This window comes from Phoca vitulina, unplaced genomic scaffold, assembly GCF_004348235.1.
Source record: "Phoca vitulina isolate PV1807 unplaced genomic scaffold, GSC_HSeal_1.0 scaffold54, whole genome shotgun sequence".
In the NCBI taxonomy this organism is placed as follows: Eukaryota; Metazoa; Chordata; class Mammalia; order Carnivora; family Phocidae; genus Phoca; species Phoca vitulina.
Genome location: NW_022589757.1, coordinates 9,614,225 through 9,626,560, shown reverse-complemented (window position 1 = coordinate 9,626,560; position 12,336 = coordinate 9,614,225). Strand labels below are relative to the sequence as shown.

At 34.2% G+C, this 12,336-nt stretch overlaps 1 protein-coding gene across 2 annotated transcripts in view; it reads left to right on the top strand.

The window, feature by feature from the left end:
- Nucleotides 1–12,336, top strand: part of KIFAP3 (kinesin associated protein 3) — a 190,424-nt gene that overhangs the window by 143,108 nt on the left and 34,980 nt on the right. For both annotated transcript variants that reach the window (XM_032389464.1, XM_032389465.1), the window contains exon 18: nucleotides 11,603–11,792. In XM_032389464.1, the coding sequence (XP_032245355.1) occupies nucleotides 11,603–11,792 (190 nt within the window). The remainder of the gene's footprint in view (nucleotides 1–11,602; nucleotides 11,793–12,336) is intronic.

Here is a 12,336-nt window from a genome sequence, read left to right as displayed (position 1 = left end):
ATGTCAGTTTGTTATGGATAGCTTTTAGCATACTTTTAAAATCACCTTCTTGTTTGAGAAAAGGTAGATGAAAGGCAATAATGTTTAGATTTACATATTAGATATGTTTGGTTTAGAACGTAAATTAGTGATAGTTCCAAAATGCCAGCTCAGTCTTATTATAAAAATATTTAGAATAAAATAAGATAAAAAAAATTTTACTCCCAATTATTTTTAAACTCTGAGCTAAAGTCTCTCATCTTAAACAGGAATTTTCCCCACCCTGTGTCTACCTATTTTTTCTAGATGGCCATCCTAGCGCCCTCTCTCTCTCTCTCTCTAGAACCAGTGTTTTGAAAAACTTGTCTACATATTACTTCCTTCACTTCATTTCCCCTCATCCTCCTTTCAACCTATACCAATTTTGGCTTCTGCCTCCATTATTGCACTGATATGGTTCTCACTAAAGTCACCCTGGCCTTCATTTTTCTAAATCCAGTGAGCATTTTTAATCTTCATTTTACTTTGTTGATCTTACCATCCTTAAAGGAATTTATAAATCCTGATCAGAGTTAAAGTGTAAACAAAGAAAATTATTTAGATAATTATTTTTTACGAAGAACCTTGTTGATAAGATCTTCAAAGAAGAATAATCAGCAAAATGAAACTGGTGATATATGGCTCCCTAAGCTGCTATCTGATCACTTGACTTAGTATTAAAAAAATTTGAACAAGGAATCTGAAGGTTCACCTAATCTCTCTATGACTCTCCACATGAGACTTAACAAAGTAAGTGCTTGATATGATGCCAAGTAATTTTGGAGTTTCATTTCACGCATTGGAAAACTTTAGTCTGACAAGATATTTAGAAATAATAAACTTATTAAATAAAATATTTAAAGATATTCATGTTTGAATTACGTGATTTAAAAGTCCTGCTGTGCTACCCAACTGAGTCATATTCATAGATAAGTTTCTTACATGACATGAGTCATATTCATAGATAAGTTTCTTACATGGGTTGTAAAACATTTAATTTATTTTATTAAGGACATACTGTGTTAAAACACTAAGACACAGGGAATACAAAACTCAACAACACAAAGTCCCTAGAATGTAAAGTTTACATTCTAGACTTTAGAAAATACCAGGATACTGTCATCTAGACTTGAGCTTGCCATCCAGGAGCAGTACTGCTCTATGGTCCTATCAGTAGATGTTCTGAACAAATGGCACATTGTATCTATAAGGTATTTATGGGGAAAGGGACAGCTGATAGAAGGGCTAGAAACATCCCACATTCTGCTGGAAGAATGGTTCTCTACCTTTCTGCTGTTATACACTTATGAGTGTCAAGGCCTGGTTCAGTTTTAGCTTGATAGTTAAGGAACTGCACCATTGGGAGCAGCTTCTTCCCAAAACTTTTTCTCCGGTTCTCAGTTGGGTAGGGTTTTTGATCTTATATTCAACTTTTGGTTTCTATAACATGGCAAGTTGGTCTAACAGAGTATTGCATCTAGAATACAACTGATTCTAGTTCTCTCACCTGCTGAATAGTCTCAGACAATTTATAACTTTTTGAAGATTCAGTATACAATGATGTTTCTGAGGATTAGACAGTTATTGTTAGTTAGGGTTAGAGAAAATATGAAGCATCTACCACATGATGGTCACTAGAACTAATTTTATTCAAATTAGACCAAAACTCAGACCTTGTTGGGAATTTCATATGTTGATTACATATCTGGACCAACATTTTCTTTCCTTGGTACAATTAATTATCTACATTATTTTCTGATCATTTAAATTTTTTAAATGGTATTAGAAGATAATCTGCTCACTGTTTGGATTTAACTATGGAAAGTTATTTGGAGTATTATTTTGGCCAGACATATTACTATTTACAGTTTACTTTAAAATTATTCTGCAAAGTGGCTGAATTTGGCATTTTAAAACTCCATGTCAGAGCAATTCTAAATAGGGTAATTAACTGAAAGGCCTTGATTAGGACAGTGTGGTAAACAGGAATCTGCCTTTTCCAGTGTAGAAGTGCCTCATCTGTTAAATTACTCATGTTCTGAATCTGCGGTGACTTATTTTAATTTGGACTCAATTTATCCACTAACCTCAGACCAGAGTTATACTCCTACCTTGCTAGGCCTCCTTATTTGGGAGAAATTTGAGGAGTGGGCCTCTTTAATGCATTAGTAAAATGACAGCTTCTCAGGTTCACTTGGGACATGACATAGCTGTCAGTCCGGTTCTTTGAGCTCAGACTCTATTACTGATCATGACTCAGGGTGCTATTTGCTTGTCCTGAATCTTTTTCAAGAGTAAAACAAGAGGAAATTGATTTAATTCGAAACAGGAGAAACTTTGATTAGACACAGCAAAGATGATGAAGCACTAGAAATAAGTTGTCAAGGGAGAATGTAAAGCCTCTGTCCAGTTAGCATTAGTAATAACTAAATATCCAACTTTCTGAAATAGTTAGAAACCTGCCTAGAATGGGAGTGGATGATCTCTTAAGATTCTTTTTACCGCTGGACTTTGATATCTAGTATTCTCAGCATGACTGTGTACTATAATAATAATAAATTTTTAAAAAAAGAGCTAATGAGAATATTTGTAGCTTAAGACAATTTAAGAAAGCAAACTTCTTTTTTATTCAAGACAGCATGGAATAATAAGAAACATTTAGATACTTTGCAAGCCTTAGGGAAATATGCCTTCTGCAGTAAAGAACTTGTCCCCCAAATTATGGAAATGTTACATTAGTGATGATTTGTTTAATGTGTCTGGGCCCAAGCTCTCAATTGGTGACTTGAAACAGATGTGTGGTAGTAGTACTCTTTGTACCCTAGAGGATTATATGGTGATGCGGTCTCTATGGACTCATCAGCAAGTTGTCACCTGTCTGACTAGGCCTTACATGTAGCTCTGGGAGGCAGTGATTGGAGTAGATGCAGAGAGGAGTGGCAAGAGAAGGAGAGAGGAGCCTAGGTTCTTAGTCTTCCAAGGGGATATATGGCAGTTGATTGTTGTCTCTTCTCCTCCAAGCCTTGGGAATCCTGAAGGGAAGAACAGAATCCTCTAATCATAGAGAGCTTCTAAAAACCCAATTAGATTTTTATCCTTCAGTATTTCTTCAACTTTGCATGAAGTATTTGATAACCTCATAAATTCTTCCCCAGTTGGTAAACAAATTCCTCCACTGACATTACTGAGTTGTAAAACATTTAATTTATTTTATTAAGGACATACTGTGTTAAAACACTAAGACACAGGGAATACAAAACTCAACAACACAAAGTCCCTAGAATGTAAAGTTTACATTCTAGACTTTAGAAAATACCAGGATACTGTCATCTAGACTTGAGCTTGCCATCCAGGAGCAGTACTGCTCTATGGTCCTATCAGTAGATGTTCTGTACAAATGGCACATTGTATCTATAAGGTATTTATGGGGAAAGGGACATACCTAGGTTTTCTGGTAAAAGAGTGATGTCTGTTGTCTTTCTAACTAGGCACAGGCCATGTGATTTGATACTAACACAGGTTTGTGTCACAGATTTTGAATGGCCGCCCTTTTTTTTTTTTTTTTTTAGTAAATCTAATTATGATCATGGGCAGATTGTGTATATTTTAATAACCTGGAATTAATACTAGTTTTAGTATTTTAAACTTGGAAAGCAAGGCGCTATCTTTATTCCTGGATAGTCAAAATTATATTTAATCGACTGGTGTTTTGGAATGAGATAAACCAATGTAGGTTTACTATAACCTCTAAGACATCAGTTGGTATGGTCCCCACAAAAATTACCAGACAAGCCTGTGTCCTACAGAAGTTAATTAATCTTACCAGCAAGGGAAAGCACTTTAAAAAGATGTCTTATAACATCTTAGAAAGGGAAGTTATAGAGAAACTTTCATAGGATTAGATTAGGGTTAACATTAGAACTCAGATTATTTTGGGACAGGCTTTCAAAAGCAGAGAATGGGTGGGGATTGGGTAAAATGGTAGATGGCAGTCAGTTTTAACTGGCTTACAGGTTGGGCACAGGCAGAGAGCAGAGACTTTTAGGTGAGTTGTTGACAGAAAACTACTGAGGTGTTCTTTCCAGAGCAGATGGTGTTGGTTCTTGCTTGTTTTATAGTCTTGGTACCAATTTTGATTGCTCAGGCTTGTAAATTAGATTTTTCTCAATTCTATACAATCAAATTGGGTTTAGAGAGATGAATTTGGTTAGCCCTCTTCTGGAGTTCATTTTGATACTGTGTAAACGTGAAAGACAGAAATTTAGGATATTCTTCTAGCTTGTTAGAATATAGAATATATATGTATATATATATTTGATATGAATGTGATCATATGTATATGTATTCCTTGCTAGTTTTATGCATGTTGCTTTATTGGTTTTTTTAATTGGCAATAGTTGGATTTGAAAGAATCCAAGCATAGTACAAAAGATAAAAATCAAGATTTCTTACTTAAATAAATTTCATTTAGTTCTATCTTTAACTTTGTGTCCCTACTGAACATGAGATTTGAAATGATATTGCACAGATGAGCCTCCTCAGCACTTTAAGCAGAGGTTGAAGAGATAATTATATTTGAGGTCTGTTTGGAAAATGTCATAGTCAAGACTACAGGACAAAACTTGGGATAGTACTGTTGAGAAACAGGTAGTATGTGCATAAAAGTCAACAATTCTGTTATGTATGTGTAAACACAATTATGTGTATATCTATATTTACTTATCCTGTACATATCATCAGATAAGTTTTTCTAAGCTATAAAAAGGCATCTTTTTAGCAGCTATTACCTTAACCTTAATGAGCAACTAAATTACTCTAGATCTGCTTTAATTTAATATGAAGAAGTATATTAAATAAACCATATTATATTCTCAATTAGGGGGCTGTCACATTAAAGGAGAAAGGAAAATCTGTTTTCCATCAGTTATGTTAGAACACAAAGAAGATCTATGTAGCTCTATGTTATCCTATAGCGTGTTAATCAGATACAAGGTGTGACGGAAGCCAGTTACAAAGAGTTCTCCTGATAGTGAACAGGCTCTGATAATAGGCTGGTTAAGGCTTCACAATGTTTCTGTGGTTAAGTAGTAAACAAAATGATGTAGGACTTCAAAAAGGATGGCACATTCCATTTAAAATCAAACCATAAGTCTTTCATGACACTTTAGTTTTTATAGAAACTGAGTGCTTAAGATCATGTCAGGAGCTGAGAAGAGAAAATAAAAAACAAAGCATGTGTACCTTTAAATACAAGACAGACTCGAGTCTCAAAGCAAGGATATCAGGGTACCCTTGTTGTAAAAAGAAGCATTTCAAAAATGAAGAAAAAACAACTATATTCCTGGAGTATTTCCACAATGGCTTGATAAGTTTTTATGACATATCTTGGCTGTGGTTGAGCTATGACATCCCTGAATTCCCAGCTATTTCCTGACAATGGGGGGAAGGGGTGTTTAAGAGAGAAGGAGAGATTTGGGGGAGAAGGGTTAGAGAGAACAGATTTTAATTGATATATGTTGACTTTGTTAAATTTTTGACACTGGATATTCTTTTAGAGTTGCTATTTAATTTTTTAAAATAAACTCCTTAGACTGCAGGTATTCTTCAGTTTTGGGCGATAATTATTTCAACAGCTTTATGAAATAATGGTATTAATCATAGATTTTTATTTATAGCATGTTAGAACTTCAGTAAATCTTAGATTTGTTTCATTTTAGAAATGAAGAATCTGAGACCAAAAGGTATTAAAATACTGTAGAAGGTTGCTTATTTCTATTAGTATCAGAGCTAAACACAGAACCCAGGCCTCCTAACTCCTAATCCAATGTTCTTTGAATTATACCTTACCATAATATCATTAATACCTATAAATTCAGACTCTGAGACACAAAAGAAACTGCCTTTGCCATGGCTGCTAAACTATACTCATTGTGGATAAAGAAGATAGTTGAGGCATGATAAAGCTTTTACTGGTTTTCACTAAAATGGAAGAGAAAGAAAAAAAATAAAGTGGGAGGAGATCACGGGAGAGGAGCACGCATAGAGAGCAGGGCTGGGGAAGAGTTACATGTAGTAGGTTGTTAACATGATTTTAGGAAAGTAGATCTTCATTTTGAGATTGTCTTTTTTACATTTTTAGTCTTAAAATAGTCTTTTCTAGACAAATAATAGTAGGTGGCAGTTGATTTACATTTAGCATCAGTCCCCAAAATTTGTTTTTCAAACTTTCCCAAAATCTAAAACTCTTGGGACCACTGTCCCAGCCTATTAGTTTAGTACTAAGTAGACTCTTAACAGCCATAAGCTAAAATATTTCATATTCAAGAAACCTGGAGTATAAAAATCAGTGTTTCAGAAACATAAAGATCAAAAGCCAGCATTGCATAGTTAAACAGTACTATCTCATTTGATTTTCACTAATGTTTACTACAAAGGAAAAGGAGAAGTCAATTATTTAAACCAATATTGTGTTCCTCATAACATACTTCATTCCAAAATGCTATATTTGGTAAACATTCAAATACCTGAAGCTGTATTATCACAACCTAGAGGAAATTTTTATGGCACAAGTACAATATATTAATAATGTTTCATACTTAGGTTCTAAATCTTAAAAATACATATTTTAAAATATTTCCTAAAGTTAGCAATTACTATTGGAATTAAGAAAGTCGTTGAAAATCGATAGGATATATACAGTATTTATTATGAGTCTAGCTAGGTAATGGTATGGGTATTTTCTCTACAGTTTTTAGCTTTCAATAATGAAATAGTTTTACAGTTATAAATATTTTCAAAAAGTCTTGTTATAACTGCTTGAGACTTTAAGGCCATAATACTGGTTGGTCAAGGTTTTTTTGCCATTTTCTTTGCTATGATCTATAACAACAAGCCACACATACTTACTAAATCTTAAGATTACCTCTCATGAAAACTCCTCTTGTCATTGTTGTGGATTCACTATAGTAGGAATCTGTAATCTTTGGATCATCTGCAAAACATAATTTTCTATATCCTACATGATTACGCAGCTTGGTGAAGAGTAACATATTTTTTCTACTATTTCCTGAAGGAGAAACTGTTGTTGTTTTCTGAAGAGCTAAGCAGGCAGCCATAGTGTTTTCATTGTGATCCTGTAAATAGTAATGCACACATTAATCATTACGTTAGTCATAGAATATTAAACCTATAGTTTTATAGTACAAAAATACTTAAAAATTAGAATAAAATTATTTTTTTAAAAGGGCAGTACAGGGATGCCTGGGTGGCTCAGTCATTAAACATCTGCCTTGGGCTCAGGTCATGATCCCAGGGTCCTGGGATCGAGCCCCATATCGGGCTCCCTGCTTGGCAGGAAGCCTGCTTCTCCCTCACCCACTCCCCCTGCTTGTGCTTCTGCTCTCACCCTCTCTCTCTCTCTCTGTCAAATAAATAAATAAAATCTTAAAAAAAAAAGGGGGGCAGTACAGTCTGCATCATTGCTACTATACTTTTTGGCCTTGTAATGTTAAGATATGCCTTGGTTCTATGAATTTATTCAGTTATAAACTGATCCAAAAAAAATGGTAAAAACTTTAAAGGAATTCAGATTGCATAAAGGTAGTCTAATTACATTTAGTGATAGGTCTGTGCTAACTCACTGCCTTGGAAAATCAGCTTCCCCAAGACACTAATAAATCAAGCTTTAGTGTCAAAAGTTAGCCATGGATGCTCATGGATTTTTTGGTTTGTGTGTTTGGACTTCTGTCAAATGGTTAGATAGTCTGTGGATAGATGGTCTCTTTTTAAAATCTAAGCCTTGTATGTGTACGTTCATCAATAAGAACATTGCTGTAAGCTTGAAGGGTATAAGAAAGTTTAAGATTGAAGAAAATAGCATCTTTGTTACACATTTCTACATTTATTACTGTATTTTTATTATTAGAATAGTAAAATCTTATGAGAAGCATGTAAGATAGTAATGCCCAGAATAAGCATGATTTTTTTTTCTTTGTGCAGAGCATTACTCACTAGGCTAAATAGATTTTATGGATATGTGATTTAAAGATTTTTTTAATGCTTTTGAGATTTTATTTATTTATTTATTAGAAGAGAGAGAGCACTTGAGTGTGTGCTAGTGTGAGCAGAGAAGGTGGAGAATCCCAAGCAGATTCTGTGCTGAGCATGAGCCAGACACGGGAGCTTGATCTCACAACCCTGGACTATGACCTGAACTGAAAGGAAGAGTCGGATGCTTAACTGACTGAGCCACCCAGGCACCCCGATTTACTTTTAAAATTATACCTATTTCTGTAACATTTCACAAATATTAGTAAGAAGCAAGTTTTACTCTCAGTGGAATAGCAAACCCCATCTTTTCTATGTTTTGAGCACTTGACTGGGTTTTATCTTCTGTTCTTACACTAGGAATCCATATGCTTGAACCTAAATGATAATAAAACAATCAAGTCATATGTTTTTCTGTCATCTTTCTTGAATACTGCTTCATTCAGATAATCAGATTTAAAATTTGTCTACCAAAATAAAAAGTTTGTTTCATACCTCTTGCCAAGTGAAACAAGCTAGTATTCACAAAAGAAACAATACCTATCAAATTAGTTCCAGTATTTAATGTAGATTTAATAGGATTTCTGGTATTATAAGCATATTCTGGATATTATAAGGCATATTATAAGGCATATATTGGTGACCTGTAACTAACTTATCTTTAAGGAAAAAAGCCAATTAGTATGGAGAATTTCTTGTCCCAAATACCATTTACTTTTTGTGTATGCATTATTTTTTTTATCTTAACGGATAAGTTCATCCTTTTTTCTCTAAGTGTATATGATTAATTCTTCTTAAATTATCTAGCCACTTCTAATATGACAGTAATACATTTGTGTAGCCAACTTTGCAGCTAACACATACACTGTGCCACATAGAGAACCAAAAAGTATACTTGCGAAGTCATGCATTTTAAAGAGGTTCAAAATTATATTTAGCATTTGGGCAAAATTATTTTAAAACTAATCACAGTGCTCATATTGCATAATTAGCACCACTTAGTCTTACATCTAGTTTTGGAAACCCAAAGTGAACCATTCAGATCTGTAGCCAATGAAACTACTTGTAACAACATCTCTGTGCTATTATCTTTTTAATTCTCTCTTTCCCTTACACCCTCCCATGTGCAGCCAGGTCAGACCGAACATGATTGAGAATACCATGTGTTGTAAAATAAACTTACCAGACCAGAAGCTACTTCCTCTCAAATCACTGCTTGGTCAACAATTCAACACATTCGTAGAACCTTAGAGCTGAAAGGTGACCTTGGAGTTCATTTATTATATTCTCATTACTAAAGAATCCATTCTGCAGTGACCCTGACAAATATTCATTTGTCCTGTGTTTAATTACCTTTTCCACATTGCTAGCCCAAGGTTTACAATGCTGTGATAGCCACAGCTAGCTGTGTGCACTTAAGTTAATTCAGTGTTCCGGGCCTCGTTTTCTCATTTATAACATGACAATAATTATAGTGCTTAATTCAGAGAGCTGTCACGTCAGTTAATTAACAGTAATGGCTAACATTAAGTGTTTTCAATATGGGTTTTCTAAATGCTTTATATGTATTATCTCATTTTATCAGAACAACTTATGTGTAATCAGTAAATGGATGATTATGTAAATTATCATCATATCTGTTCACTGTAAGCGTACCAACAAGATGGGATTTGGTTTTAGCATTTATTGTTTATATCTAAATTGTCAATTTCAAATATAGGTTAAAATTGTAGATGTAACTTGGAGTAAAAAAAAACTCTTTTGGGGCACCAGGCTGGCTCAGTCAGTTAAGTGTCCAACTCTTGGTTTTAGCTCAGGTGGTGATCTCGTGGGTCCTGAGGTTGAGCCCCGCCTTTGACTCCAAGTGCTGAGGGGGGAGTCTGCTTGAAAATTCTCTCCCTCTGCCCCTCTCCCCACTCTCGCAGGCATGCACGCGCTCTCTTTTTCTCTAAAATAAATAAATCTTAAAAAAAAAAAAACCTCAATGATTTAAATATTGAAATTATAACAGCTGGATTAGTAAATGTTTATTATTTTAAAAGTAAAATGCAATAGGGCGCCTGGGTGGCTCAGTCGTTAAGCGTCTGCCTTCGGCTCAGATCATGATCCCAGGGTCCTGGGATCGAGTCCGGCATCAGGCTCCCTGCTCGGTGGGGAGTCTGCTTCTCCCTCTCCTTCTGCCTCTGCTTGTGTGCTCTCTCTCTCCTTCTCTGTCAAATAAATAAATAAAATCTTAAAAAAAAAAAAAAAGTAAAATGCAATAATGTTTATAATCTATCTTTTATACAATTAAATTTTAAATAATTATATCAGGAAATAGATTGAGAACTAATAGGAATGTTAATATTTAACTATTAAAAAAAGAAAGCTTAATAATTTGGCAGGAAAACTGCCATTAGTAGTATCATAGCCAAAAAAATTTTCTACTTCCCCCTCAGTCAAAAAGGGGCATCTATTATAGTTTCAAAGATGTACAGTATAGAACACACAGTCTGACAGCTGATACTGCTAAGAGATTTATCGATAATGTGAAACTTCTAAAATTTAACAAGTAAAAGTTTAACAAGATAATAATAAAGTTACATTCTTATAAAATTTTAGACTTATTCTTACATCCCAGAAATTCCTTCTGTGATGACAGTTTTTTACTTTGAGCCTCAGCTTTGAATGAAAATTGCTCAGTATTTAACTAAAACGTGTATTTGATCCATCTGTTAATTACCATGATCATCTTGACTATGGGAGGACAGTACTATTGCCTGGCACCTTTCCAACTCCTTTCTAGATAACTAAAAAATGTTACAGATGTGACAGAGGAATTTAAAACTAGGATCCTAGAGTTAGAATGACAAGAAATACCTTGAAATCTTTTTTTTTTTTAATCTATGCCATCAGTGGTACTGTCCATTAATTGTTAAGTGAACTACACTAGTCAGAAGTAGCCACAATCTGTGGCAAAAGTCGACAGCTAGATAGGTTCAGCTGTAGCTAACAGTAACTTGCCAAAAAGTCCTTCAGAAATGTTCACCAAGGGCATTCTCTGTGAACAGGTATTAGAGATACAGCAGTAAAGAAGTCACAATCTTGCTCCTCAGGAGTTCATGATTGGAGGAGGAAATAGACATTTAAAGAAGTAATTATGAATAAGATAATGTTATTTTATCCTTTTAGAATTTGTTTAGAATTCAATTTAATATTTAATATATAATTTAATATAATAAATTTGTTTTCCCTGGTAAACCATTTCAGTAGTTAGGAGACATACCTTTCTTTCCTACTGAAAAGTGTTTATCTCAAAAGAGATGTAGTGAAAGATGTCATTTTAATGCTTAACCACCTATCATTAGTGCTGCAAGTAATTATAGCCACAAATTTCTTTGAGAGTTGAAGTCTGATTGCTTACCTAAATTCTGAACAGGTATTTCTAATGTTCCCTTTGACCCAAACAAAGAACCTCCAAATTAGTACTATTCTCTGAAGGCCGAGGTAGTTCCTTTATAAGCTTACATAATAATACTTGACTATTTGTTTTCAATAGGAATATGATGAAGAATGGGCTAGGAAAATTCAGAGTGAAAAGTTTCGCTGGCATAACTCACAGTGGCTAGAGATGGTAGAGAGCCGTCAGATGGATGAGAGTGAGCAGTACTTGTATGGTGATGATCGAATTGAGCCATACATCCATGAAGGGGATATTCTTGAAAGACCTGACCTTTTCTATAACTCAGGTAAGATGATAACCAAAGCAAAATTAAACAGTTTGTGTGCTATCAATAGGGATTTTGGTCGACCAACCTTGCTCATTCCCAAGCTTTGGAAGTACTTCTTGTAGTATATAAATGGACTTCTGCAAATGATTTCAGAATTACCATCCATACACACCATGCAAACCTATTAACTCACCATTTTTTTTTCCAAGTTAGTCTTTGATGTGATCTCCATAAAAAAAGTTGTACCCAGGAAAATCAATTACTCTTAGTTTATTACTTTCTAGAATGTATAACTTAAAATGACATCCTCAAGGTTTCTGACTTCTGTTTGAAAACATGATATTCATTTTTCTCTATTTGGGATTTATTTAAATGTATAACTTAACTAATTTATGTTTTGTTTTCCAATGTATTTCATTTTGCCATGGTTTTGCTTTAATTTCAAACTAGTAAACTGTACTTGGTTGGGAAGATTCAGACACTTTACAGCAATAGTTTTATCCTTCTAACTCTGCTAGTGTTTTCAGGGTAAAATTTAATTTTTACATAAATCATACATATA